Source organism: Hydra vulgaris, chromosome 09, assembly GCF_038396675.1.
Source record: "Hydra vulgaris chromosome 09, alternate assembly HydraT2T_AEP".
Lineage (NCBI taxonomy): Eukaryota > Metazoa > Cnidaria > Hydrozoa > Anthoathecata > Hydridae > Hydra > Hydra vulgaris.
In genome coordinates this window covers 35225685-35253486 of record NC_088928.1, presented here as the reverse complement: position 1 = coordinate 35253486, position 27802 = coordinate 35225685, and the positions used below count along the sequence as shown (strand labels likewise).

Genomic DNA, 27802 nt, shown 5'->3' with positions numbered 1-27802 from the left:
TATATATATATATATATATATATATATATATATATATATATATATATATATATATATATATATATATATATATATAAAATATATAAAAAGTAATTTCATGTTTTTGCTGCATTCATTTTTATACCATTTTTGGAATGGGGATCCCAAAAGATGACTGTGTTCGTTGAGGTGAACTGATAAACGAACGATTTTTATTATTTTTGTTTTGTAAAATACAAGTTTTTTATTATTATCTTTTTTAAAATAATAAAATTGATAACTCCGTTCATAAGATATTCATTTCGATGTTATCCGGATTTTTATTTGTCACGTGTTAAATCTTTTGTTCATGTAAATACCCGTTGATTTTTTTGTTGCATGTCTCCAAGAGTTTTCATGTATATATCGGTCACGGTAATTATCTGTTTGTGCCCGGTCTTCTGCTAAAGCAAATGAAAACAAATCAGGTAGAATATGTGGCTTGATCATTAACATATATTTATGATTGCAATACTGTCAGTACTATTCAACATTAACTTTGAGAACGTATATTTTAAAAAACATTTAAAAATGATATTGTTATTTTGTTTTTCTTTGAATTATAATTAAAATTAATTTGTAATTTAATTGTAGAAAGTTTCAATTTTTTCAAAATATGACTTTTAAAACATTTCATTCCAACCTAGATTTTTTGCTAAGAATGATTAACTATAGTTTATTTTATATATAGTTATGTGCGCACCAACTGGTACTACAACTCACTTTATATTAGGAAGTGGTCTGTAGTTAAGTGAACAATTTTTTTTTTGATATTTGATCAGTTGGAATCCAAAACTAAATTTTTTGGTCAAGTAAGTTTATCCTAAATCGGTCTTGATCAGACTTCTAGTTTTGACTTCCGCAATATTATGAAGTTTAAATGGAATTTATTTTTGTAAATAGCTATAATTTTGAATTTTCTAAATATTAATCAACTTGAAATCGTTGCTCTTTTTTCTATGCTGTATCTACTGTATTTTAAATTTAAAAAAATGATAACTTTGTAGTCTGTTAGTGTAGAGGCAAATAAATACAAATAATTAAGTTGTTTGTTTTTAATACATATATACTACTTTGTTTGTAATATATAAACATTTTCAATAATGTGCATAAATAAAATTTTGATTTTAAAGAATGTAGTTGCTAATTATAATAACTTGAAATGCAATCTCTTTCTAAATTAGTGATTACATGAGAATATTAAATAAGTTTTCAGATAGCTAAATCAGAATATTCATATAGAAAAAACTGTTTATTTGCAGTTATTTTTTGTATTTTTTTAAAAAGATATTGTTGCCCTTTTTCTTTCTTTTTTTTTTTTTGTCTAAGCTGTTTGAAGTAAATTTATAATATATATATATATATATATATATATATATATATATATATATATATATATATATATATATATATATATATATATACGCACTCAAATATAGATACTATAATATTCAGATATTTGTGTGATTTTGCATTATAGTTTACTAATTATTTAAAATATTTAATAATAAAGTTTTTTTATAGAAATTTCTTCCTATCTAAAAATGGAATTTAAAATAGTTGCACTTCTAAAACTGGGGTTGGTGTGTGGGGGTGTGGGTTTAAATTCAAGAACAATAAATGCTTTTCAAAAAATGATTTTTTTAAAAGAGTGGTTTAAATAGAATTTAGAAACAAAAAAGTTCAAAAATTTTGCCACTGGGCTCCATGAAAATAGAATAAGATTTTTAAAAAGCTGTTAAGTTAGTTAAAAAAGATCTCTACTCTCAGATTTATCTCTTAAATTTGCTTTTGAATTTCTATTTAAAAAAGTTAATATATATGGGGTCTTGGGGTGTTTAAAAAAAAATGTTTGTGTAATTATTTTTCCCTGAGATTTTGGCACTCATTGGAGAGTCGTTAAATTTTAGCAAATAAAGTTTAAGTAATTTTTTTCCACATAAAATAATGGTTAAGTTTTCTTAGAATAGTTATAAAAGTATTATAAAAGTATTCATGAAAAACTAATTTCTTTCTAAAATGACAAAGTTTATCTTTCACAATAAAATTTTTTGTTGGAATAACATAGTGTCTACTTTAAATATGTCTTTAATATATAGTATAAGTAGTACCCTATACAACTTACTTCTGTAAAGCAGCTTTGCTTGTCTATTGAAAATTATGGAGGCGAGCTTGAATAAAAGAAGTTGTTAAAATTGCACTTTCATGATAATATAAGTATATTATACAAAAGCATTTTACTATTTTATTTACAAAAATAATTTATTTAATTTTTTGTCGTGTAAAGTAAACAATTTTTTTATGGCTGATATAAAGGTTTTTTAATTATTTTTAATTTTTTATTAAATGTTGTTAATTAAATTTATTTATTACTTTTAATTTAGTTATTAATCAGATATAATATAACAAAATCTTTGTGTATATATTTTTTAAAAATACATAGATGTAATACAGTTTGATTATTGTGTTGAAATGAAACGAAGCCATGAAGATGCTGATATTTATAATGTAAGACGATCAGCTATACCTGGATCTCATAATCTTACCAGTATTTCAGCTTCACATCAAAATGCTGTTATAGTTGGATCTCATCCTGCTTCAGGTCTTTCTGGTTCACACCAGTTATCTGGATCACACCATCTTCCTACCATATCTGGACCTCATCCTCCTGCTGGTTCACATTCTACTTCAGCCAGTTTTTCTCATCAAACTCATCCTCCGACCCCTAAGCAGTTGACACATAATTTCGAGCAAATGAGAGATTTGACAAGACCACCATTTTCTGGTTCTCATATGCCTCTACCTAATGTGTAAGAAGCTTTTTTTCTTTTATTTTGAGTTTTCATTGAAAAGTTTTTTTTTGCTATAGACTTTCTTAATGGTTAAATTAGGGAATGTAAACCCATGTGTTTTTAATAATTCAATTATTTTTTTAGTTCAAACTCTTCCCCTCCAGTAAACGGGTCCCATTCTTCATTGACTCAACAATCTGCTCACATGCCTCCTAAGGTTTGATTTTTTAGAAAACTTTAAATTTAAATTTTCTTTATATTTAAATATGTAGTTTGATAACATTAATTAATAAATATCTAGTGGAATAATAAATTATTAATTGATTTATATTTATATTGTATATTAATAAAGTTTTTATATCTATAAAGTAAGATTTTTATTTTATTTAATAAATGTTTATTTTAGCCTTCTTTTCAAACACATGTTCAAGGTCCATCTCATGTAGCTGGAGGACAGCAGCAGTACCAGAGGTTAAAGGTTAAGATGATTTTTATCTTGATTAATTAAAATGTACAGTTCATTTTTTTTTGTTGCATTGTTGTTTGTAGGGGAGAGGTGCATTATTAGTAATATTGTTGTTTATAGGTGGAAGATGCATTATCATATTTAGATCAAGTAAAACTACAGTTTGGGAATAAGCCTCAAGCAAGATATTTAATTTTAATTTTTTTTCCTCTGTTTTTAAAAGCTACTATAAATATATATTGATTTTATTATTTTTTTAAATATATTGTTAAAGGTCTACAATGAATTTTTGGATATCATGAAAGAGTTTAAATCACAAACGTATGTTGAAATAATTTCTTAAGTTGGGTTATTTGATAGTTGAGCTTTTTTTTATGTTTAATATAATTGTTTTATCTATATTTAAATTGGTTTTGATTTTTTTAAATTTAGTATTGATACACCTGGAGTTATTAGTCGTGTATCAGCACTTTTTAAAGGACATATTGATTTGATTGTTGGCTTTAATACTTTTTTACCTCCTGGTTACAAGATTGAAGTAAGTTTAACAGATATAAACACAGTCAATGTGTGTGCACCAACTGGTACTACAACTCACCTTATATCAGGAAGTGGTCTAATAGCAGCTCCTAACCAGCCAAACCTGAATAAGGTAAAAACTAAATAATATTTTTTATTACTGAAAATTTAAGTTTAATAATTTAGGATATAGATAGATTTTTTCATTATTTTACTATTATTTTATATTATTTTTATTTTACTAAAATTTTTAGCCACCTGTTGTACAGTCTATAAGCCATGTAAGTACCTTAGTATCTACTGCTGTAACTACTACATTACCGAAATCTCCAACTCGACCTATTTCTTTACCTTCAAAATCCTCTTCCCCTGTTTCATCTGCACCTGTTATGTCTTTACCATCCCCTGGTGTCCATTCTCAAACACAGGTAGGTGTTTAGTGTATATAGTTATTTTCACATGCAAGGTTTATACATAGAATTAATTTTGTTGATGTTTTAAATTAAATATTTCAAGGCTCAGCATCATGCTATTAATTATGTCACAAAAATAAAGAATCGGTTTCAAGGGCAACCTGAAGTCTACCAAAAGTTTCTTGACATTCTCAATAATTATCAAACAGAACAGAAAGCAATTAAGGAAAATACTGTGGATCAGTATGGTAGAGTGTGTCAAGAACAGGATATTTATGCTAGAGAGGGAAAACTTGCTACAGAGGTGTATCAGCAAGTTGCTAAACTTTTTAACAAGCAGGAAGACTTATTGCAAGAATTCAGTCAGTTCTTACCTGATGCTACTGGATCTACATTTAATCCAAATATGGTATCTACAGTTGCAGCTGCTTCTGTGGTTACTCAGTATCAACCATTATCTAAAGGCGGAAAGATTACAACATCTGCTGGAAATAATGCAACAAAAATATTAACTGTAAAAACTAAAAAACTAGGATCTCAAAACAATGTAAAACAAGAACAAATGGAAATTGATAAAGATAGTTCAGATAAAAATAAAAAACGCCATAAATCAGCATTAAAAGATGTTTCCCTTGAGGAAGCAGTAAAACATGGAAGTTTCAGTGATTTTGCATTTTTTGATAAAGTCCGAAAAGCATTAAAAAGTCAAGAGGTGTATGAAAACTTTCTTCGATGTTTAACACTATTCAATAATGAAGTAATTTCCAGGGCTGAATTAATTCAATTGTCTACTACATTTTTGGGGAAATTCCCTGATTTGTTTAATTGGTTTAAAGCATTTCTTGGATATAAGGACAATCAACAGCCCGAAACAAATATAACAGGATTTAAGGACAGAGGAACTGGTGGAGAATTAGCTCATTTAGAGATTGGTTAGTACATTTAAATTCAATTTAGCTTGTTTACTTATTTGTTGGAGTGATATTATTGCATTGTTGGTAGTAGTACTGTATAACCTCATATAAACCATATTCCATTATATTATATTATTATAATATCATATTTGTGGTTTAGAATTTGAATTAGCTATGAATTTGGTTATACTTGTTTTTAAATTTGTAAATGTTGTAACTTATTGAATTTTATCTTTAAAGGATAACAAGTGTGTTATAAATTTTATAAATAGAAGGGTTGCTAATGTGTTACTAGAATGTTTAATAATCATATGTTTTTTTATAATTTTAATAGATTTTGCTTCATGCAAGAGAAGTGGTGCTAGTTACCGTGCTTTACCTAAAAGTTACACTCAGCCAAAGTGCTCTGGCCGAACTCAACTATGTAAAGATCTTCTCAACGACACCTGGGTTTCACTTCCATCTTGGTCAGAAGACACTCAATTTCCTGGTACACGAAAAACACAGTATGAAGAATATATTTATAAATGTGAAGATGAACGTTTTGAGCTTGATATTGTTGTTGAAGCCAATCTATCAACAATTAAAGTTTTAGAAGGTGTACAAAAAAAACTCTCACGAATGAATTCTGATGATCAGCTGAAATTACGCTTAGACAATTGTTTAGGAGGCACTTCTGAGATCATTCATAGAAAAGCTATTTATAGGTATCAATTAATTTGTTTTTTTTTTATTTAAAGAAAAAAACTTTATTAAAAAGAGTTTTAATGAATCATACTTATGGAGAAGCATTTTTTAATTCAGAATATATGGAGACAAATCACCAGAAATCATAGATGGGTTGAAGAAAACACCTAATGTTGCTATTCCTGTGGTTTTAAAACGACTCAAGCAGAAGGATGAGGAATGGAGAATTGCACAGAAACAGTTCAATCGTATTTGGAGAGATCAGAATGAAAAATATTATCTTAAGGTGTGTTTAAATGCTTTTTTTTTAAATGAATATTTTTTTGTTACATTTTTAAAAAATTAAATGTTTTGAAACAGATTTTTAATAAAATTAAAAAAAAATTATTTAAGAATGTTTATTGGATATAGAAACATGTAAAGTTTTAAAATAGCAGTTTAGTTAAAAAAGATAAAAAAAATAATTTAGTAAAATTAACATGGAAACCTAAAGAAAAATATTATAGCGTCTGTATGATATTTTGTTGACTACAACATATTTCCATTAAATGATCAGGTCTGTAAATTATAAAAAGACGAAAAAAATTAAAATGATAAATTTTGCGGTATCGTAAAGTATAAATGTTTATATTGAAAAAACCCAGACCGAAGATTCTTTTTTTTTTTTTTTAAATCTTCTTAAAATCACAATCGCTTGTCTAAATTTAAATAAGATTTTAAACAAATACTTTTTTTAGGTAAAATGAACATCATAGTTTAATAATATGATCCGTTCTGATCGCTTATTGGCAATTTTTCTTAATTATAAGCTCTTTCTATAGTTCCTATAGTATTTTTTGTGAAAATTGATAGAAATATTGTATTTTGACAACTATATATAGTTAATATATGTCAGAACCAATTAGAACTAGGATCTATAGTAAATTAAGGCACTTTCTCAAGTGATCTAAAGACTCTAAGATTGAAAATCTTGGAGTCTTTAGATCACTTTCTTTTAGAGTCTTTTTCCAAGTGTTCTTCAGATTCACTATTAGGGGTAGTAAAAAGGTTTTGAAACTATATAAAACACTACACTGAGTACTGGTAACTTTTCTGTGTATTTTAATAGCCTGTTAAGGATTTATGTCATTTTCTGGTGATCGGAAAGCTTTTTTAAAAAATATACTAAAATCTGTTATTTTTCTTTATACAGGAACAATTTTTGTTTTTCTTTGTTGCAACTTTTAGTTGCTACCCAGTCTTTAATTATTTTTCTGAAGCATATTATATTTTTTTCATCTCATTTTTTAATGTGTTTAACTATTTAAAATCTTTTTTCTTTTAAATTTAAATATTTTTTTTCTTCAGTCTTTAGATCATCAAGGTATAAACTTTAAACAAAATGATTTGAAAGCTATTCGATCAAAAAGTATTATTCAACATATCGAAATGTTATATGAAGAGGTATTTATTATTTGGAATAATTTTTTCTCTTAAAAAATATTGGATATTATCATGGCCAGATGAAATCTGGATGATTTTAAATTGAATTTTCTTAAAAACTATATGATCAATACTAACAAATTTTTTTTTTGAAATATTATATTGCATAGTTTGTTTTTTATAATTTTGCTACAAAGTTTCTATGCAGTGAATCTTCGCACAAAAAATATTCTGAAAACTCATAATACAGAAAAAAAAATCCTTAAAAAGCACTTGATGGAGAAATCAAATTAATTAGGCGATGTAAAAAATTTGCTTAAATTGACATTAAATTGATTTCAGTGACAAAAAAAACAACATTAGTCTTTTAGACAATGAAACTTACAGTTAAAAAAGATGATTCAATGCTTCCTGATAATCAATGCAAGGTAATCAGATAAAGTGTTATAAAATGTCTAACAAATTTAGGCGCGTTCAATTTGATAAATTTGCTTCCAAACTCCTTGTATGGCAGGCTATTTGTAGTTATGGTTTTAAAACTTCTCCTTTCATAACAAATCATACTAGGATATCAAATCTAAATGTTTGGAAAATTAGATTTTTCCTCTAATTAAAAAGCACAAACAACCAACTTTATTTTGGGCAAATAAGTTCTTGATGTGCTCATTTGTTTAAATGCTTGATTTCAATTAATGTGAAAAAATGATGATTGAAAAAAAATATCCCCCCTCCCTTCTGTTCTGATCTCCCTTTCCACTTTTTTCTTGTTTAGGGAGTAAAGGCCTTATAACTGCAATAAAGGTTGTTTTAAATATTTTAATATATAGGTTGTATATAATAGTCAAGATGAAGTTCTTTATCTAACAAAATATAAAACTTATTGAATACAGAAAAAGAATTTTAAAATATTTTTATGTAGTCATGTAAAATGCATGTAATTTGTTAAATGTTAATTAGTTTTATTCTTTAGTACTTTAGTTGTTTTTTTTATATAAATATAGTTTGGATCAAAGTTTTTTTTTAAAATATATCAAATTTAAAAAAGATTAAGATTTTTTGTTTTATTAATTTACTTTTTGAAACAATTTTTTTTTACTTTTAAATAACATTAAAATACTACTACTACTACTACTACTACTACTACTACTACTACTACTACTACTACTACTACTACTACTACTACTACTACTACTACTACTACTATTAATAATAATAATAGTAATAACGTGCATATAGTTTCGATGTCTTAACATAACTTTACGTGACTTATCGTCATTTTATTTTATTTAGTTTAACATAAATTTAAATTCACAGTTCTAAAAATGAAATTAAAGCAAAAATGTAAGCATTTTTAAATATCCCATAAATAATTTTTTAATATTTATATAAATATTTTATTAATGTATATATAAATATATTAAAAAAATATTTGATATAAATTAATTTAAATATAAAAATATTAAAGCCCTTTTACAAGAGTGGTTTATGTATTAAAATTATATTTTATAGTTATATTAGTTATAGTAATTTATAATTAATAAAAAACAGAAAAAAATTTATATATAAGAAGAGAAAATTTTTTTTTTTCGCTTACCCTTAATATATATTAAGTTTCACACTTCTTTATATTTACATTTTTTATACCCTGTAATTCTTTATTCTATGTAACTACTAAGTAACATTTTTATAGTAATTAGATTTCAATGTTACCAAAATAACTTTTGTCATTGCACCTGATAAAGTTGATTGTGATTGATAAAACATGTTGTCAAAAAAATTTAAAAAGATTGTTTTTCTTAAAATTGTTGCTAAATTAGTGCTATTCAGACCATAGGTGTGTGTGCGAAAAAAAAAAGTTATTATTTTTAAAAAAATTTCTAAAATAATAACTATATTATATAAAAATAAATAGTTAGATTTAACAGTATAAAAAATGAAGTTTATTAACTAAAAAATAAAAAAGTGCATTTTTACTAATTTTTTTGACAATATATTTTTTTCAATAAGTTTTTTATAATATAATTACCATTTTTTGAAATTTCATTTGATTTCACTTCATTTGAGACCCAATATGATACACTTTTGAAGAATTTTTTTTTTTGACAATATTAGGAACTCGTTTTATGTTCAAGGGTCTTGAAGATCTCCTAAAAATATTTTTTATTAAAAATTTTTTAAAGCCAGTGTTTTTTTAATGTTCATATATATATATATATATATATATATATATATATATATATATATATATATATATATATATATATATATATATATATATCACAAACAATTCATATTTAAGGACTCAATTTCCTAATATCATTTATCATTTACCGCTCTTAATCCAAAAACGTGCATTGGAATTTTTGAGAGAAAGTAGAAAAAACAAAGAAGAAAATAGAAGGAAAAGATTGCTGCCCCATGCCAAACCTTTAATTGGTGTAGAGGCACTTCTTTGCAGCGGCAGAATATAATATATATATATATATATATATATATATATATATATATATATATATATATATATATATATTTATATATATATATATATATATATATATATATATATATATATATATATATATATATATATATATATATATATATATATATATTTATATATATATATATATATATATATATATATATATATATATATATATATATATATATATATATATATATATATATATGTATATATATATACAGTACCTGTGAATAAGTTTTAGATCACTTATATTTTTTCAAAAAATCCCGCAGAGTTCTTCTCTAATATTTAAATTTGTAGTTCTAGATTATAAACTTATTAAAACACATGTATTACAAACTTTTTAATGTCAAAATTTATAAAAAACTCCTAATATTTACTATGTCCTCCTTTTGCCTCAATCCCAGCCAATATTTGCCGGGGAATATATTCATACAATTTAGTTATAAAATCCTAGGGTATGTTGTGCCATTCTATTTGAAGTACTTCAAAATATGCTTCAGCGTTTCGAGGAGCATGTTCAACCTTCTTTCTGTCCAGGTAATCCCAAATATGCTCAATTATATTCAAAACTGGATTCTGGGGAGACCAGGTCATCAATTCCAGTACTCCTTTCTCTGCCATTTCATTTAATATATATATATATATATATATATATATATATATATATATATTAAATTTTATTTATTTATTTATATATATATATATATATATATATATATATATATATATATATATATATATATATATATATATATATATATATATATATATATATATATTATATATATATATATATATATATATATATATATATACACTGCCACTCACAGAAGTTAGGACAGTGGAGATTTTTTTGAAAAAGGAAAATTAATTTATAATTATGTTATAGAATTTTTAATTTATATTAATAAAAAATTATATTTTTTATACATTTTCAATATAAAATATATTATTAGTCAGTTTTATGTAATAAAAATGTACAAAAACCATTATAATAATTAAATTTTTTTTTCGTCAAAAAAACCACCTTTTAACTGCTTTAACTATTCTCGGCATTCTTTCAATTAATTTTCTAATTGTTTCTTTTTGAATATTATTCCATTCCTGTTCTATAATGTTCCATAAATGAGATTTTGATGTTGGACATACAGTTCTAATTTTTCTATCCAGTTCATCCCATAGTAACTCAATGGGGTTGAGGTCTGGGCTTTGGGGAGGCCAGGTCATTACACGTAATACATTTTCAGCTTTTTTTGATTCTAAATAATTTCTACATAATAATGCAGTATGTTTAGGGTCATTATCATGCATCAGATTAAAATTATCTCCGATTAATCGAAGTCCCGAAGGGATTGCACTTGTTTCCAGGATATCTCTATAATGTTCTGCTCTCATTATACCATCGATTTTATGCAAACATCCCACTCCATCCAGAGAGAAACAACCCCAAACTATCACAGAGCCTTCACCATGTTTTACTGTTGGAACCAGACATTGAGTTAGCATTTTTTCTTCAGCAGATCTTCTAACATAAACTCTTCGCTTATTTCCGAAAACTTCAAATTTTGGCTCATCGGTCCAGAGTACTTGTTTCCATTCATCCATTGTCCAATTTTTGTGGAGCTGTGCCCAACGGAATCTCTTCTGTCGATTATCTTTTCGTAGATATGGTTTTCGGATAGCAACACGACCATGCAAATTAGCTTTTTGCAATCTTCGTTTGATTGTACTGACAGAAACTTTTTTTTCTTGATCACAGTTGAAAATAGCTGTTATTTGTGGAGCAGTTAACATTCGATTACGCTTACTGATGATTTTTATACGTCGGTCATCAGTTTTTGTTGTTATGCGAGAAGGACCTGGACGATTTCTGTCTTCCAAACTTCCAGATTCTCGATATCGACGAATCGTATAGCTAACTGTTGATTTACTCAGATTTAATTTTTCAGCTATTTTTCTAACTGTATAGCCTTCTTGAAGCAAAGTGAGTACTGCTGTCCTTTTTTCAACACTTATTGGCTTACCTTTAGGCATATTTTTTTCAATATTTTAAATTTACACTAAAAAAATAATTTTTAATTATACCTTTGAACTTCTGCACTTGAAATTTTTAAAACACTAACACAAAATACACAAAATATCTGCAAAAACACAGTAAACAATAGAAATACTTGTTAAATGACAAACTTAAAAGATTTGAGTTGATAATGTAAAATACAGGTTCATACGTGACCTTTAATATGTTTCTGCGTTCTCTGTTTATTTATTTAAAATGATAAGACTTTTACTTGAGTACAATTTATGTTATTTTAAATGTTAGTTATTTTAATATATTTACATTAAAATAACTTAATTTAGAATTTTTTTGATACAAATTTTATTTAACTTGATTTATTTTTATATAAACATAAATTTTACTAACGTAAGTAAATAATTTTATAACGTAATTACATTTTAATATTGTTCTTTTGAAAAAATATTTTTTGTCCTAACTTCCGTGAGCGGCAGTGTTTATATATATATATATATATATATATATATATATATATATATATATATATATATATATATATATATATATATATATATATATATATATATATATATACACATATAAGCGGTCAATTCGACCAGCTAACACATGGAATTGACAGTCAATTGTTTTTTTCGGACGGTCAAAGTTTTTATTTTTTTCATATTTTAAATTTTTATTTTGGTATTAGTTCTTTATGACTGAATATATATTACATATAAATACAAAAATAAGTCAATGCTTAAAAATTAACATAATCATAAAATAAAAGTGTTGTTTGTCTCATTTTAGTCATCACTGTTTTGATGGGTTGATGTTTAATGATTCTATTACAATTCATGATAGAAAAAAAAAAGTGCCAACGCGCAATTGATAATTTTAAATTTATTCAAAAATAATTCAAAAAAAAAGTATAGTTAGAAGTGAGAAATGTTCTTAGTTACATACAACAATTTCAAATAATAATAAGATAAGAACTTTAATCATTTAAGGTAATGACGTTAAAAATAGAAAAATTATTACACATTTTATATCTCTGTTTAAAAAAATCATTTAAAAATCTGTCACTTGCTTAATTTAATGTTATTAACTCTTCCGTGCAAATGCTATTTAAACTGATTACTTAATACTAATTCAATCGTTTTATGAAACTCTTCTATAAAAATTACTAACATTACATAAAATGAGATTTTTACTAAATATGTATATATATATTTTTTTAAGATTCCTGTTAAAGAAAAAAAAGTGCAAATGTGCAGTTAGTAATTATAAATTTATTTATATATCATTCATTTTTATTCATTACAATTTGCGACAAAAACTTACAAGAAAAAGATTTAAAGAAAAAAAAAAGATGACTAAGTACAGTCGAAAGGAAAAATGTTTTTACTTAAATACAGCAATTATTAAATATTATTAATAAAGTAATGTATTAAATATTTTTATTAAAATAATAAAAAAATAAGAATTTTATCATTTATGAAAAAAAGATTTTCAACACCAGTGAAGCTAATCTAAATAATTGAAGCAAAAAAACTAATGGATATAGTTTATATCTCATACAATATTCTTCAATGAAGCTTATCGTAAACAATAAAACTATTTTAAATGCTTTTTAAATTTTTTTTTTTAATGTGGTTATTAAGGTGCTCATAGAAGTCCTTACAGTCATATCAAAGAGCACTGCAGAGGAGCATTTAACAAGGAAATTCATGCCTCCTTCCTTACCAATGTTGCTTATTATACTAGAGCCGACATCAAACCTCAGACCTCTGGGTTCTGAGCCAGAACTCTTACCACTGCACCACAGCTTCACTAAATTTGAATGATTTTATGAAATTTTAGTGTATGGTTTTCCAAATTACATCCTGATTATTTGTCAAACAATTTTTAAAACTCCGATTTTTTTCAACCAGTCAACCATGATCGGCAATAATTTATTTTGGGAGGTAAAAATAGCATACTTAGTTATTTCAGGAGGTCATTGACTGGTTGTTATTTTCCACCCTGTTTGGAGTCAAGTTTTTGTTAAAAAAGTCTAGTTTTTGTTAAAAAAATCATGGAAAATAATTTCGAACCAATTTGTCAATACTGTTTTAATTATACAACAGCTTTATTTATATATTTGATTTATCAAGTTTTCCACCTTTATTTTTAATCACAGCTGCACCAATTTGGGGTATTCTATTTATTAGTTTAGCAAAACATTTGCTATCCAATGAGTACCACTCTGTTTACAGATACTCCCACAACTGTGTAGCACTACTTAAAGATCTATTTTTAACTCTTCTATCTAACTCGTCTCAAATTAGATTAATTGGTGACAAATCAGTTGATTGCGATGGGCGTACCATAATTTCTATAAATTTTTTCTTGTTTTTTCTCTTTTAAATAGAACATACACAATTTTGATGCATGTTTCGGATCATTATCCTGTTGAAATATGAAATTTGATCCAGTAATTTCATTTCCAGAAGGCAAAGTCCTATAAAATTTATAAATATCTTTCTTTGTTAAGTTTGTCTAATTTTCTGGGCTTATTATTTCCGAAATATCCCCAAACCATTACATTACCTCCACCATATCTAATTATTGGCACTGTACACTGTGGCAAAGCCCTTTTGATCTTAGGTTGTCAGACAAACACTCTTCTGTTAGAACCATAAATTTGAAATTTGAATTTATCCATTTAATTTTGGTTTTTTACAATTTCTTTACTTTGGTATTTTTCACTTTCTTTACTTTGATTTTTTACATTTTACTTTTTAACACTTTTCTTTAATCTCATATAATTTTACTACAATTTGAGGGGCTGTTAAACAACAATTTGAGGGGCTGTTAAACAACAATTGGTTAAATAATGATTAGGCTTTAAAGTTTCATAAATTGATCTTCAGATACTGCTGTAGTTTTGGGTCACCCACTATGTTTTCTTTCTTGATTACTATTGGTTTCTTGTTGCCTTTTTGATGTATATTGAACCCGTTCTGCAGAAATACACAGTTTTTTAGCAATTTCTCTCTCACTCTACTCTTCACCCTTAAGTGTACAAATTGATGAAATTTGTTTATTAATTGTTAACTGTAACCAATTTGCCATTATAAAAATAAAAAATAAAAGTTTATCTAAAAACATCACTTCACTATAATTTATTTAGCACATAGTTGTGTAAGAGATATCTCTTTAATAACATTGGTCTGTTGGTAATAGCTGACTGAAAGATTCTTACTAATAACTTTGGTAACATAACTTTACAGATTTCATGTTCAGACAGGTCCAGGTGTGATTGTTTTATTAATTAGATAAAACTACTTTAAAGCATTCATTATCTTTAAACACGAATAAAAGTAGTTATATCATACAGATTTGATTAAGAACATAAAAAAAGTATATTGACTTGTTAAAGGGCATGTTTTATATTAAATTTTTGAAATTAAAATTTCACTTTAACAATTTTTTAAACTTACCAAAACAAATTTGTTTTTGTTAGTATCGAGATATTAATATATAAATTCAGTGGGATAATTAAGGTCTCACAGAAAAATGTGGAGTGTTTTGTTTTTTTCTTTCTGTATTCGCCTCCCCATGGCTAACTTCAGTTGAGGAGGCTACTTCTTTAAAAATTTTATTTAACACTTACTCAACCATATACTCTGAAACGCAACCTTTGTTAAACGAGCTGTGTAAAGAAACAGGTTTAAGGTGGTACTTTCAGAGACATAGTGAGTAAGTTATTTTATAGTGAGTAAGTTATTTTTAAGTGCAAAATGTGGATAGTTGAACAGGTAAAAATGTGTATAAGTGAATAATCAAAAAGTATAAAGCAACAAACAAGTAGATAATAAAGAAATAAAATATTAGAAAGTATTCTAAAGAAGGAAAGAGGAAAAAAAAATTTATTAATGCTGTAACTAAAATAAAGTAGTGGACAGTTCTAGGTGAAGCACAATCCTTAGAGGTCACCAAAACACCATTGATCTTTCTGAGAAATTGATATAAAGTCACAAGCTTCTCTTGTCAGCAATGCATACTTGCATCCTATGCAAATTTTTTGTTGATATTAATGAAATTTATGTTTTTTTGATTTATGACAGCAAAATAGAATTAATGTCTATATAATGATTATGTATAAAGTATAATGGTTTTATGTTTTATATAATTTTTTTCATACATAGCGAAGTGATCAAATAGATGAAGGAAGTACTGAATTATCTGGTCCACATATCACTTTTGTTTATCAGGTAATCTAATTTTTTAAAATTTTAAAATTTTTCTATTCTACATCAAGTTGTTATTTTATATATCGTTGCAGTTTTACATAACCCTATTTAATTATATTATTTTTTTAATAAACCATTTCACTCCCAACAAGACTGCAAACAACCACTATTAAGTTTGGAGTTACTAAAAAATAAAGGATGTTGTTAAAGAGCAAGGAAACAGTTGGTAAAGAACTTGTTTGTAGGTTGTATGCATCAGGAAAATGTGAAAATGGGAGAGAATTCCAAAGCATTAATGTGTAAGGAAAAGTATTAAATAAATAATAGTTTTTAGAGCAAAAGCAATAGATACAGTAAAAAGATGTGACTTTGATGAATGGTGAGTCAAGCAAGAATGAGTTTTGGTTAATAGAACTAGAGATGATAGTATTGGTAGAAAAGAAAGAAATGCAACTTTATGATGCTTACGAACCCTGATGGTTAGCAGCTTAAGCTTGGCAGGTCTAACTACATTTACAATGCAGGCCTTGTTATAAAACGTTAAGCTGCCAGCAATTTATGCTCGTGTTACATACGCCTAGAGCGATTTCCATTAAGCAATCTTTTATCATTTTTTAACTGAATATTTTAAATTTTTCTATAAGCAGTAAGATAAAAGAAGTAATTAACTTTATAAAAAACCATGTTAACTTTTGAATGACGATTATGTAAAAAAATTTGTTACAAAAGTTTTAATGACACTTATGTTAGATATAAGCGCTATATACTAATGAAAAAGTGAAGTATTTTATTGAAATATTTAGTAACAGAAAACAAAATTGATTATAGTTAACGACAATTTTTTTTATTTATGCAAAGTTATTAAACGGAGCATTAAAAAAAAAACCATAAAGAAATATATTAAAAACTTTTATTTATCATCTTGTGAGTACAAGAATATTTATGCAACTTTTGATTGCAATAAAAAAAATTTACTAAAATTTCTATATAATAATAAATAACTTATAATTAATTTTTTTATTTTATTGTAATGATCAATTTTTTCGCTTGAAAAATGCTTATACTTTACGCTTGAAGCAAAGATCATTATAATATAATTTAGTTCTGATAAAAAATATATGATTTAATTTAAAACTAATATAATAAGGATATATAATTTTATTTTGATAAAATAATTTATAATTTAGTTTTGATTTAATATATATATATATATATATATATATATATATATATATATATATATATATATATATATATATATATATATATTATATGTATATATATATATATATATATATATATATATATATATATATATATATATATATATATATATATATATATATATATATATATATATATATATATATATATATATATATATATATATATATATATATATATATATATATATAGAACCCTTATATGTTGTCCAAAGGCTTTTTCCATATTTTGTTGACAAAAAGTAAACATTAAAATGCAAGACCAGAATTTTTTTTTTATTAATGATAGACTGCCTGCCCCAACCAAACCCTCAGTCGATGTAGCAGCACTCCCTTGCGGGTCAGGCTATTTGTTAGTCGATGTAGCAGCACTCCCTTGCGAGTCAGGCTATTTGTCAGTCGATGTAGCAGCACTCCCTTGCGAGTCAGGCTATAAGATAGCCGATGTAGCAACACTCCGCGCATGATTTACAGTAAAAAAAATAAAAATAAAAACATTTTATTAAAAAAAATAAAAATAAAAACATTTTATTAAAAAAAATAACAATAAAAACATTGTTTATATCGTTAAAAACATTCAGAATGTTTTAAAAACATTCAGAATATTTTTAAAAACATTCTGGTCAATTAAATTTGCGTTTTTGTGGTTTTTTTATAAAACGATTAATTTGTAATTAAATTAATGGTTTTGACTTTCGTCAAACACGGAAATGTTGGACGAAAGTCAAAAGTAATTAAAAGTGACGTATATGTTGGCGTAAGAATCACATTTTTCCTTCCGTGCTTCCCAAACGCAACAAACTATAGAACTATATATATATATATATATATATATATATATATATATATATATACATATATATATATATATATATATATATATATATATATATATATATATATATATATATATATATATATATATATATATATATATATATATATATATATGTATATATATATATATTAATTCTGACTAAAAAAAATATATTAATTTTTTTTAAACATAGTTTGACATGCTCTTACAGCCAACATCCAACCATTATCACATCGTCGTAATGTTGCTTCTCTTTCTTTTTTTTACAAATACTATAATGGGCACTGTTCTAAATAGCTATCTCTTGTGCCATCTACTAAAATTCACTCTTGTGTTACTCGTCATTCAAATTAGTCTCATCCTTTTACTGCAACTGTTCCTAAGTGTTCCAAAAACTCCTATTCGTCTAGTTTTTTTCCTCAAACATCAGCTCTTAGGAATTCACTTCCCTCTTCTTGCTTTCCTGTTTCATATAATTTGCAAACTTTTAAGTCATCTGTCAATCGTTATCTTGCTCTATAAACTTCATCTTTTCTCTTCCAGTAACTTCCAAATCTAATAGTGGTTGTTTGCAGCTTTGTTGGAAGCTGATGTTGAAAAAAAAATTAAGCTTATTAAAATTAAAGTTCATGCTTGGGTTTAACTTAAACTATCAAATTTATTTAAAAATATTACTAAATATTGTTCAATATTTAAATTTTATCTTAATTTTATTTTAATTTTTTTTTTTTTTTTAAATTTAAATTTTATTTATTCCTAAAAAATAATTAGCTCATTTTTATTGCAATTGTTTTTTCAGTTTTCCTTCTTAAACACTTTTTTTTTTACTCAAAATTAAATTTTAAATAAACGTGTTCCGAGGCTGTATCAAATATTTTCACAAAATGTAAGTTAAACTTTTCTTTATAACGCAAGTAGAGTGCAGCAATTATTTTTAATAAATGATATATACAACAATGTAATTTTATCAAATGTTATTTGGAAAAATAATCTTTGCTTTCACAACGAAAAGGCTAATAAAAATAATAAACTTTTAATAAATAAAGTAGATAAATTAACGTAATTTTGTTATTTGTGACTTGCTAATTTTTTTAAAATAAAAAATCTTTTTTAGTTGCAAAATTTTTAAATGATTATTTAAGAAATAATCATTAAAAAAAAATTAACATATTTTAATTCATTTATTATACAAATGTTGAGAAAAACAATTTGTTTATATGAAAATTTTTTAAAATTTGATATTAAATTTAATTATTTAATATAATAAAAAAAAAAAAAAAAATATTTTCTAATATAAAAATATATAAAATATATAATAATAATATAATAAATATATAAAAAAAATTAAAATAAATACAAGAAAATAAATATTTCTTTATATAAAACTGTAGTATAAAAATGTATAGATATTAAAAAAAATAAATAAATAAATATGTTGTAGTTTAAAAATATATATATAATATATTTTGCGATCATTGTGTCGCATAAACAATAAATAATAAGTAATAATAAAAAACGAAGAATTTCCATTCTCAGGATGGAATCATGAGAAAGGAAATGACAAGCACAATAAAGCGAGGCAACCCTACCAGATGTTAATTATGCAATGGATTGTATATATAGTTTCCATGAGAGGTCAGTAGTGAATCATAATTTGAGAAGAAAGTAGAGGAGTCAGTGAGAGTGTTGCCATTCATTAATATATGAATATCAACATTATTACAATAGTTGATTATAGTAAATAACTGAGTTTCGTTAAAGTTTAAATTTACAAGCCACTGCAAGCCCCAAGCTGTTACAGAAGAGAGATCAGATTTACTATTGGCTGCCTGTTCTAAGACAGGAGTGCAAACTTGAGTTGTCAACAAATAGAACTACTTTAGGTAAAATTGTTAGAAAGATCCTTAATGTAGATAAAAAGCAATACAGGACCAAAAATAGAACCTTGAGGTATCCCAGAAATTACAGGTAATTTGCTTGACTTCTCTATTTAATGTGCAATACAAGCTTTCCAATACAACAGTTAGCAAGTCAGCCGTAGAATGAGAAGATTGAAATTTGTACTGATTGTTAGAAAGCAAGTTATTAGACTTGAGATAAAATGTTAATGATTTGCTGATTAAAGACTCAAAGACCTCACTAATAATAGAGAGAAGACTGATTAAACAATAATTGGAGGGGTCATTGATTTCTTGTACTAATAAAAAGTCATTTCTTTCTAAGAGAGTTGTTCTTATTAAAAAGTCTTTTAAAAAATGTTAAAATTATAAAAATCTTTTAAAAAATGATTACGATGAAATGACTAAGATTAGAATTAGCTGCAGCACAAGAAGTTAAAAATTATAGAATAAGGCTTAACGTGAAAGCAACAATAATGATTAAAAGCTTCCATACCTGTCTGGATTCAAGAGATTACGTAGGAGGTGCATTTATCAGTGGGGAATTGAAATACATCAGCCCAAGAACTATCACAAAGAAAAACATTACAAGAATTCCAATCAGCTTTAAAATGAGTTTGAAGAAAAAGTATGAGACAAAGATTTAGAGAGATTGTTGCATGGTCTGAACCACCTAAAGAAGAAAAAGAAGAAACTGAACACGAGCTAGGGTAAGAGACAAAACACAAATCAAGAAATAAAGGTAAATGATTAAGGTTGTCTGGAAAATGAGTCACCAAGTTAAATATTTGAGTAAGTGATTTAGAAATACAGAAGTTATGAGCTTTACTGCCAGCAGGGTCAGTGATGTTAGAACCAAGCCATTCAGTGTGATGAGCATTAAAGTCACCAATAACAACAATATTTGCGGATAGATATAGAGAAGCTTTTTCAATTTGATTTATTATTAGGTTTTATAAGTAAATCTTATATTATTATAAGTTTTATAATATTATAATAGTAAAATCTAGTCTAGCCTATTAAAGATGAAGCCTTCTAGTATTGTCTATTAAGAATGAAATCCTAATAGACAACATAAATAAATAAACTAGTTAAATGTTTTATCTCTATTTATATTGTATCTCTATTTTACATATTATATGATAAATTTATAAGGAATAATTTAGGATCAATCGACACTTGAGGATGCATCCTCATTAATAATTCATCACATGAAGCGTCAAACTAGCATTCACAAAGAAGACAAAACAAAGATTAAAGCTGTCCTGCTTCATTTTTGTCAAAATTTGTTTTTTGCACCGCGCGGTGAATTAAGTGATGATGAACAAGAAGAAATTTCAGAAAGTAAGCATATATCATATCAAAATGATGAATACAATTTATTCTTCACTAACAGCGCATGGTTCATTATGTTAAGAATGCATCAAGTATGTTTTATTTTTTTCTATTAAATCTTAGAGTATCTTTCTGGAATTGTTTGCTTATCTTTTGTAAATGTCCACTTAAAATAGGTATTCAAGTTTAAAAAAACCAATTAGTTTGGTCCCTCCTCCCTCCTCCCTCCTCCTCCTCTCTCTTTGAACTTAAAAATATAAAAATTAAACTTATTAATATTTTTAGCAGTAACTTATGTTTAGCTTAAGAAAGTTTATTTGATATACTGAGTTTTTTGTTTGTTTTTAAGATATATTACAATAAAGAACTTATTTGAAATTTTTTTAGATGCTTTGTGAAAGATTATTGAAGATGAATCAACTTGCTGCAGAAGCTGCAGCATTTGAATTAAATGATAAAAAACATAGAAGAGAGGGGACAGCAGTTGCTTTGCACTTAAAAAAGATGCCAACAGCTGATATTGAGGAGTATTATCCTGGATTTTTAGTTATGGTGAAAAATTTATTGGATGGTATGTTCAAAATAAGTTTTTTTTACTGTTTTTTAAGATAATGTTAAGTTAAAAGAGTTACTTCAGTTAAATAACAAATCCAATTTTTTCTTTAAGGTCATACAGATTCTAATTCATTTGAAGATTCTTTACGTGAAGCTTTTGGAGTAAATTCATATATCGCATTTACAATAGATAAACTAATTCAAAATATTGTTCGTCAGGTATTGTTATTAAGTCCAATACGAAACAGTTTTAATTTTTATTTTGAAATATGTAACTTTTAATATAATTTTTATTATATACACTAATAGTGTATTATTTCTAATACACTATTAATATAATTCTTATTATATACACTAATAGTGTATGTTACTATTATTTCTTAGTGAACTATACTTGTCAAGAACTATGTTGGAAGTTAAAAAGGTTTTGGGGGAAAGTATTAGGCTTTTCCGTGTTAATGGTTTTTTTACTTTAGGGAGTGAATATAATATATATCTACTTTTTGGATTTAATTTGGCCACATATTTTGGATTTAAGTTGGATATTAGTGCTTATTTTTACTTATCATTTCAATTGCCATTGTTGTTAATGACATTAATATTAAATCAATGATACCTTTTGTCTCATTTGTTTCAAATCACTGGTAAAAATATATACTAAGGCTTTCATTAAAAAATAGATATTTACTACACCTACAGTATAGCAACACACTCTTATAATTTTTGAGAGCATTAATTTTTAGAAAAAGATAGAAGAAGAATTTAAACAATCGTGTTTTGCCACAATAAATAACAAAATATTTTGTTTTTCTTTTGTAAATAGAAATATATATTTATAAAAATATAAAATATAGTTTAACTTTTTTCTCTAGCTTCACAGTCTTGTAACAGATGATATTAGTATGAAACTTTATGCATTATATGAAGATGAACGTAGGAATGGTGCAGCTGGTGGCTCGTCAATTACTGCCACTGCTAGATCTGGTTTGGAATTAGCTTACCAAAAGAAAGTAGAAACTCTACTTTCAGACGAAAACTCGTATAAAATATATTTTGTAAGTTTCTTTCATGCTAAGATTATTAGTTGTTAATTATTTAGTTGCAATACTTTTTTTTTTTTTTTTTACATGGAATAGCACAAGGATAATGGCACATGCAAAGCCAGTATAGAACTTCTTCCTAATGAAGGTGATTTATCTGAAGATCAAGCTGAAGTTGAGGTCCTTTTTTTTTTTAAATATCTTTTTTTTTATGATTTTCTTTTTAACTTTTTAAAGTAAGGCACACCAAATATATATATATATATATATATATATATATATATATATATATATATATATATATATATATATATATATATATATATATATATATATTTATATATGCATACATACATACATATAATTGTATAACTTCTTTTTGTTGGGTATTTATTCAATAGAAATGGTCAGAATATGTTGAGAGGTTTGTAGGTAACTCTGAAGTCATGTCTGAACTCAAAGAACATCTATGTAAAAAGCCTATATTTTTGTTAAGGTATCATTGAACAATTATTTATGCACAGCTTTGCTTTGCCACTATTTTGCTTCTTTCAACTTTTTCTCAAACTCAAAAATTTGCTTGATAACATTTTTTAAATTTAGGAATTCGCGGGTTTTGCAGCGTTTTTCAAAGCGACAGAACAAACACAAAAGGAAAAAGCGAGATGAATGTGAAGATAATGATGAGCCAAGTGAAAGGTTTTAATAATTGTTTTTAAGGATAGTTGACTTAATGCTTGAATTATTCGTGATTAATTGCTTGAAAAAGTTTTTGTTGTCAAAAAGTGTTTTACATTATCTAAACTGTTTTTTCAATGAGAGTTTCATATAAAAGGAGAACAGAGATTTATATTTTAACAACAACAAATTTTTGTCAGAAAATCTGAATTGTTAAAAGTTACTTCAATAAGAAAATTCCCTTGCTCGTTACAAAATCGTGGCCTTTTTAAATATGGTTGAAGAATGCATAAGGTTTCACATAATAAATTTTTGAATTAAATAAATCAAAATAATTGAAAATTAGGTACTTTTTCATTTTGTTTTTTTCTCTGTTTGCTTTAAACTATTTGAATTTAAATTTTTTTCTATTATAGAACTTGTTATAGTCATCTGATATTGATATAATTTAATCTTAGACAATTTTTGAAGTCTTAGAGACTATTTTATGTTTGTACCAGTGCATTTACTTTCAAGTATGAATTATCTATAAAGTAAGGCAAATTATCATCAGCTTCATAAAAGTTTTATATTCTCCTGAAGCAGATATTTTCAAATATATTTTTGTGAGTTTTTCCTTGTCCGTACATAAAATAATGCATGCAGCTAACAGGGTCAAAACATGAAGTTGTATTTGGTCATTATTAAATGTGTCATTAGTGTTATATTTTAAAAGTTTTGTTTTATCTTTCAGTGTTTCATCTTCAACATCCGATGTCATTATGGACAACAGACTGGAGTGCAAAATCAGTCAAAATACTTATAAGATGCGCTACGTTTCGGGTACGAGAGATCTAATGTTTCGTAGAAGTACAGTTGGAAAATCTCTTAAGGTAAATATTTATATATTATTTTAACAACAAAATATTAGCATACAATAAACTATTTGCTATTTTTTTTAAAAAGATGTGAATATCTTAAGTATAAACTTTTTATCAAATAAAACTACGTTTTTTATCAGTTATTATTAATTGATAGTATTAATATTAAACGTAAATGTTTTAAAACCTAAAGTTTTTTTTGTATTGAAATATTCAAAAAAATTATTTTTTGGAGAAAGATAACAAAGGGGAAACACAAAAAAAAATAGTTTTTCAAATAAGGTATTAAATTTAAAAAAATGTTCAAGTGAGGTATTAAATTAAAAAAGTTGTTCAAACGAGGTATTAAATTAAAAAAGTTGTTTAAGCAATGTATTAAATTAATAAAACAATTTTGTTTTACAAAAAAAAAAACTTTTTGAGCTTTTTGAGCAATAAAAGTTTTAACTGTAATATTTTAAACATGTCTATATTATATCTTATCAGTCCCATGAAATTTAAAACTGCACAATATAAAAATCTGTTTAAATAAAACAACATTGCACAATGGGGCATAATAACTTTAAAACTGAGAGAATTTTTTTTTTTTTTTACTTTCGAATTTTCAAGTTAAATAATTATTTTAATTTTTAATAATATTAGACATGGGACAGCGTATTTTCAAATAGTTTAAAGTAAAATAATTTCAAAAACTGGTAAGCAAAAATAGTAAAAGAAAAAAATCAAAAGCATGCATGAATAAATAATATTCAAAAGCATTTTACTTGGTTCACTAAAATAAATTACAATAATTTTAATTCCTTGAAAATTTTAAAAAAATTACCGGAAAAATAGTCATAAAAAAGAATTAGAAAAAAATTATAAAAAAACAAACAAAACAAACAAAAGTATGAAGTTTCAATATAATTACCGAAAATTTTTTTTTTTAATCTAAAAATCTTACTAGAAAACAAAGATTAGAGTTAAAGAGCAAGGAAACAGTTGACAGAAAATTAAGCTACTACTTGAAAAGTTATAGGTTGTATGAGTCTGGAAAACATGAAGATGGGAGAGAGTTCCAAAGGGTTGAAGTGCGGGAACAAACTAAACAAATAAAAGTTTTTAGAGCATGCAAGGACAGGTACAGTAAAGGCATGTGACTATGCTGAATGACGAGTCAAACAAGAATGAGTTTTGGTTAATGGAACTAGAGGTTATAGCTCTTTTGAGAAGCGATCATGGTTGTGAAGAAAAAAGAAAGAGATGCAGCTTTACAACTTTATGGGAAAAGCTCAAGCTCGGCAGATAAAGCAGCTCCAACTATGTTTACAATGCGTTTTTCGGACCTTGTCTAGAAGAGAAAGAGCATCATTAGAAGAACCCGCCTAAATATGACAACAGTATTCCATATAGAAACGAAAAAAAGATTTGTAGAAGTAGAGAATGGAATTAAGAGTAAGATGATTGCGAGCACAATAAAGAGAAGCAACCTTAGCATATGCTAACTTTGCAATTGATTGTATAAATAATTTTTATGAGAGGTCAGTAGTGAATGATAATCCAAGAAGACATAACAAAGAGGGCTCAGTTAGAGGATTACCATTCTTTAATATAGGAATGTTGGCAGTATTGCAATAGGTGTTTGCAGTAAATAATTGATTTTTGGTAAAGTGAATATTCACAAGCCACTGCAAGCCCCTAGCTGTTACAGAAGTGAGATAAGGTTTAAGATCGGCTGTTCTTAAAAACTTTCCCAGATACACCACTTGAAGCAAGTTTATGGAGAAAACCAGCATGCCAAACTTTATCGAAAGCTTTAGATATGTCAAAAACAATAGCCCTAGCATCGCCACCTCCATCTAATGCACAATAGAAACTTTCAGTCACAACAGTTAGCAAGTCAGCTGTAGAACGAGAAGATCAAAAATCATCTTGACCAGATCAAATCAAAAACCAGCCAGAAAACCAGAGAGAATTGAAGAGAGTTCTGTGGAACACTTTTGTAAGACAATGACAGGAATTTTGTCTAGACCACAAACCGTAGAAGAGTTTAATTAAGAGATGACTTTAGCAATGGAAGCCGGACTGATATGACAATGTATAACAATGAGTTAATCTATTTAACTGGAATGACAGGAAGAGTATGGCTATTTAAGAGTCAAATTAGAAGAGAAGTTCATTGCAAGTAGTTATATTCTTGGGAGAGTTAATAAGATTAGCCCCATGAATTAGAGATGGAATCTTAGACTTACCTGTTACCAGACTACGCTGTTGAAGATTTTCCAGAAGTCTCTAGAGCCTAATTTCTGAAATGAGATACAATATTTAGGAAACTGGAAATAATGGAGCTTAGCATGAAACAGCACCTTTTTACATTGGCTTCTTGCAATGAACGTATCAAACTCAAAAATTTTTAACAAACTGCAGCTTTAACACTAAAAACAAAGCAGTACTTTTAACTTTTTTTTTTTAAATAAGAGTTAAGTTGATTTATAAGTTCTACAAGGTTTGAAGTTAATCCTAAAAAAAATACAAAACGCGGACATGATAGACCAAAGACTCTTTTTTATAAATTACCACCAAATAATGTTTCGTAACGCCTTATTTCATTTTCGTTCAAGTCCAGTTTTGAAACGATTCTGCCCCACTGTGTTGTCGCGAGGTTGTTTGAATAAAACGATTTAGCATAGTTAATTAATACTAGTATAATATTAATAAACTTGTTGTAGAGTATAAGAAGTTTCTCCTAATTTAACTATCTTTAAAAAATAAAGGTTTAAAGTGTATAATGTATTCTTTTTTTCATACAGTCGCATCCTTCGATCAATATGCGTTTGCATTCTATATATAAAACTTCCCATGAAGCATGGCTGCACGAAAACACAACCAGGGATCAGTGTCATCAGACAGAACTTTGGTTCACCGGAAAAGACGGCTCCGAAGATATGATGTCGTGCATAACGACAAAAGATGTCTTTAAACACGGTGGGATCAATATAAATAAATATTCAGTAATTTACACAAAAGATTCTAAAAATGGATTTAAAAGTGCCTAAAACTGTAATAGAAACTATTTTAAAATATCACAAATTTTTCGATCGTTTTTTAGAATTGAATGAACAGTTTTATTTTAAAGTAAAAACGTGAAATAAGGACTTGCTTGTTTAAAACGTGAAACAAGAACTTACATGCTTTAGTGCAATACTCAATAGACGTAGTTAGGTAGTTGGAGTTCGATAAGTGTCTAAAGCAAAACATTTTTAAATACAAATGTTTTTAGATAAACGGTTAAGTATTTAAAGTTACTTTCTTTTTTACGCTTAATGTAAAGCTTTACTCGGACAAAGTTTAAATGTACATTTATGACCAAAACTTTTATGGAAGAAGCAGTAAGTTAAATTATATTTATGAGTATTATATACAGCTTCAAAAATTTGTCTTAAAAA

General features: G+C 25.9%; 1 protein-coding gene across 2 annotated transcripts; it reads left to right on the top strand.

The window, feature by feature from the left end:
• Window positions 1-359: 359 nt before the first annotated feature.
• LOC100214607 (paired amphipathic helix protein Sin3a) lies at window positions 360-27802 on the top strand. 2 transcript variants are annotated; one of them, XM_065805517.1, is made up of 22 exons: window positions 360-446; window positions 2462-2828; window positions 2955-3027; window positions 3217-3288; window positions 3397-3456; window positions 3551-3597; window positions 3709-3928; window positions 4050-4223; window positions 4312-5140; window positions 5457-5829; window positions 5927-6095; window positions 7157-7252; window positions 15927-15992; window positions 21076-21336; window positions 21632-21815; window positions 21912-22018; window positions 22672-22854; window positions 22936-23019; window positions 23241-23335; window positions 23443-23538; window positions 24251-24389; window positions 27167-27802. In XM_065805517.1, exons 2-22 carry the CDS (start codon window positions 2491-2493, stop codon window positions 27410-27412), a joined length of 3912 nt encoding a protein of 1303 aa, XP_065661589.1. In that variant the 5' UTR covers window positions 360-446; window positions 2462-2490; the 3' UTR covers window positions 27413-27802. The 2 variants fall into 2 exon arrangements, with proteins under 2 accessions (XP_065661589.1, XP_065661588.1); XM_065805516.1 differs by lacking the exon at window positions 360-446 and having other exon boundaries at window positions 2384-2828.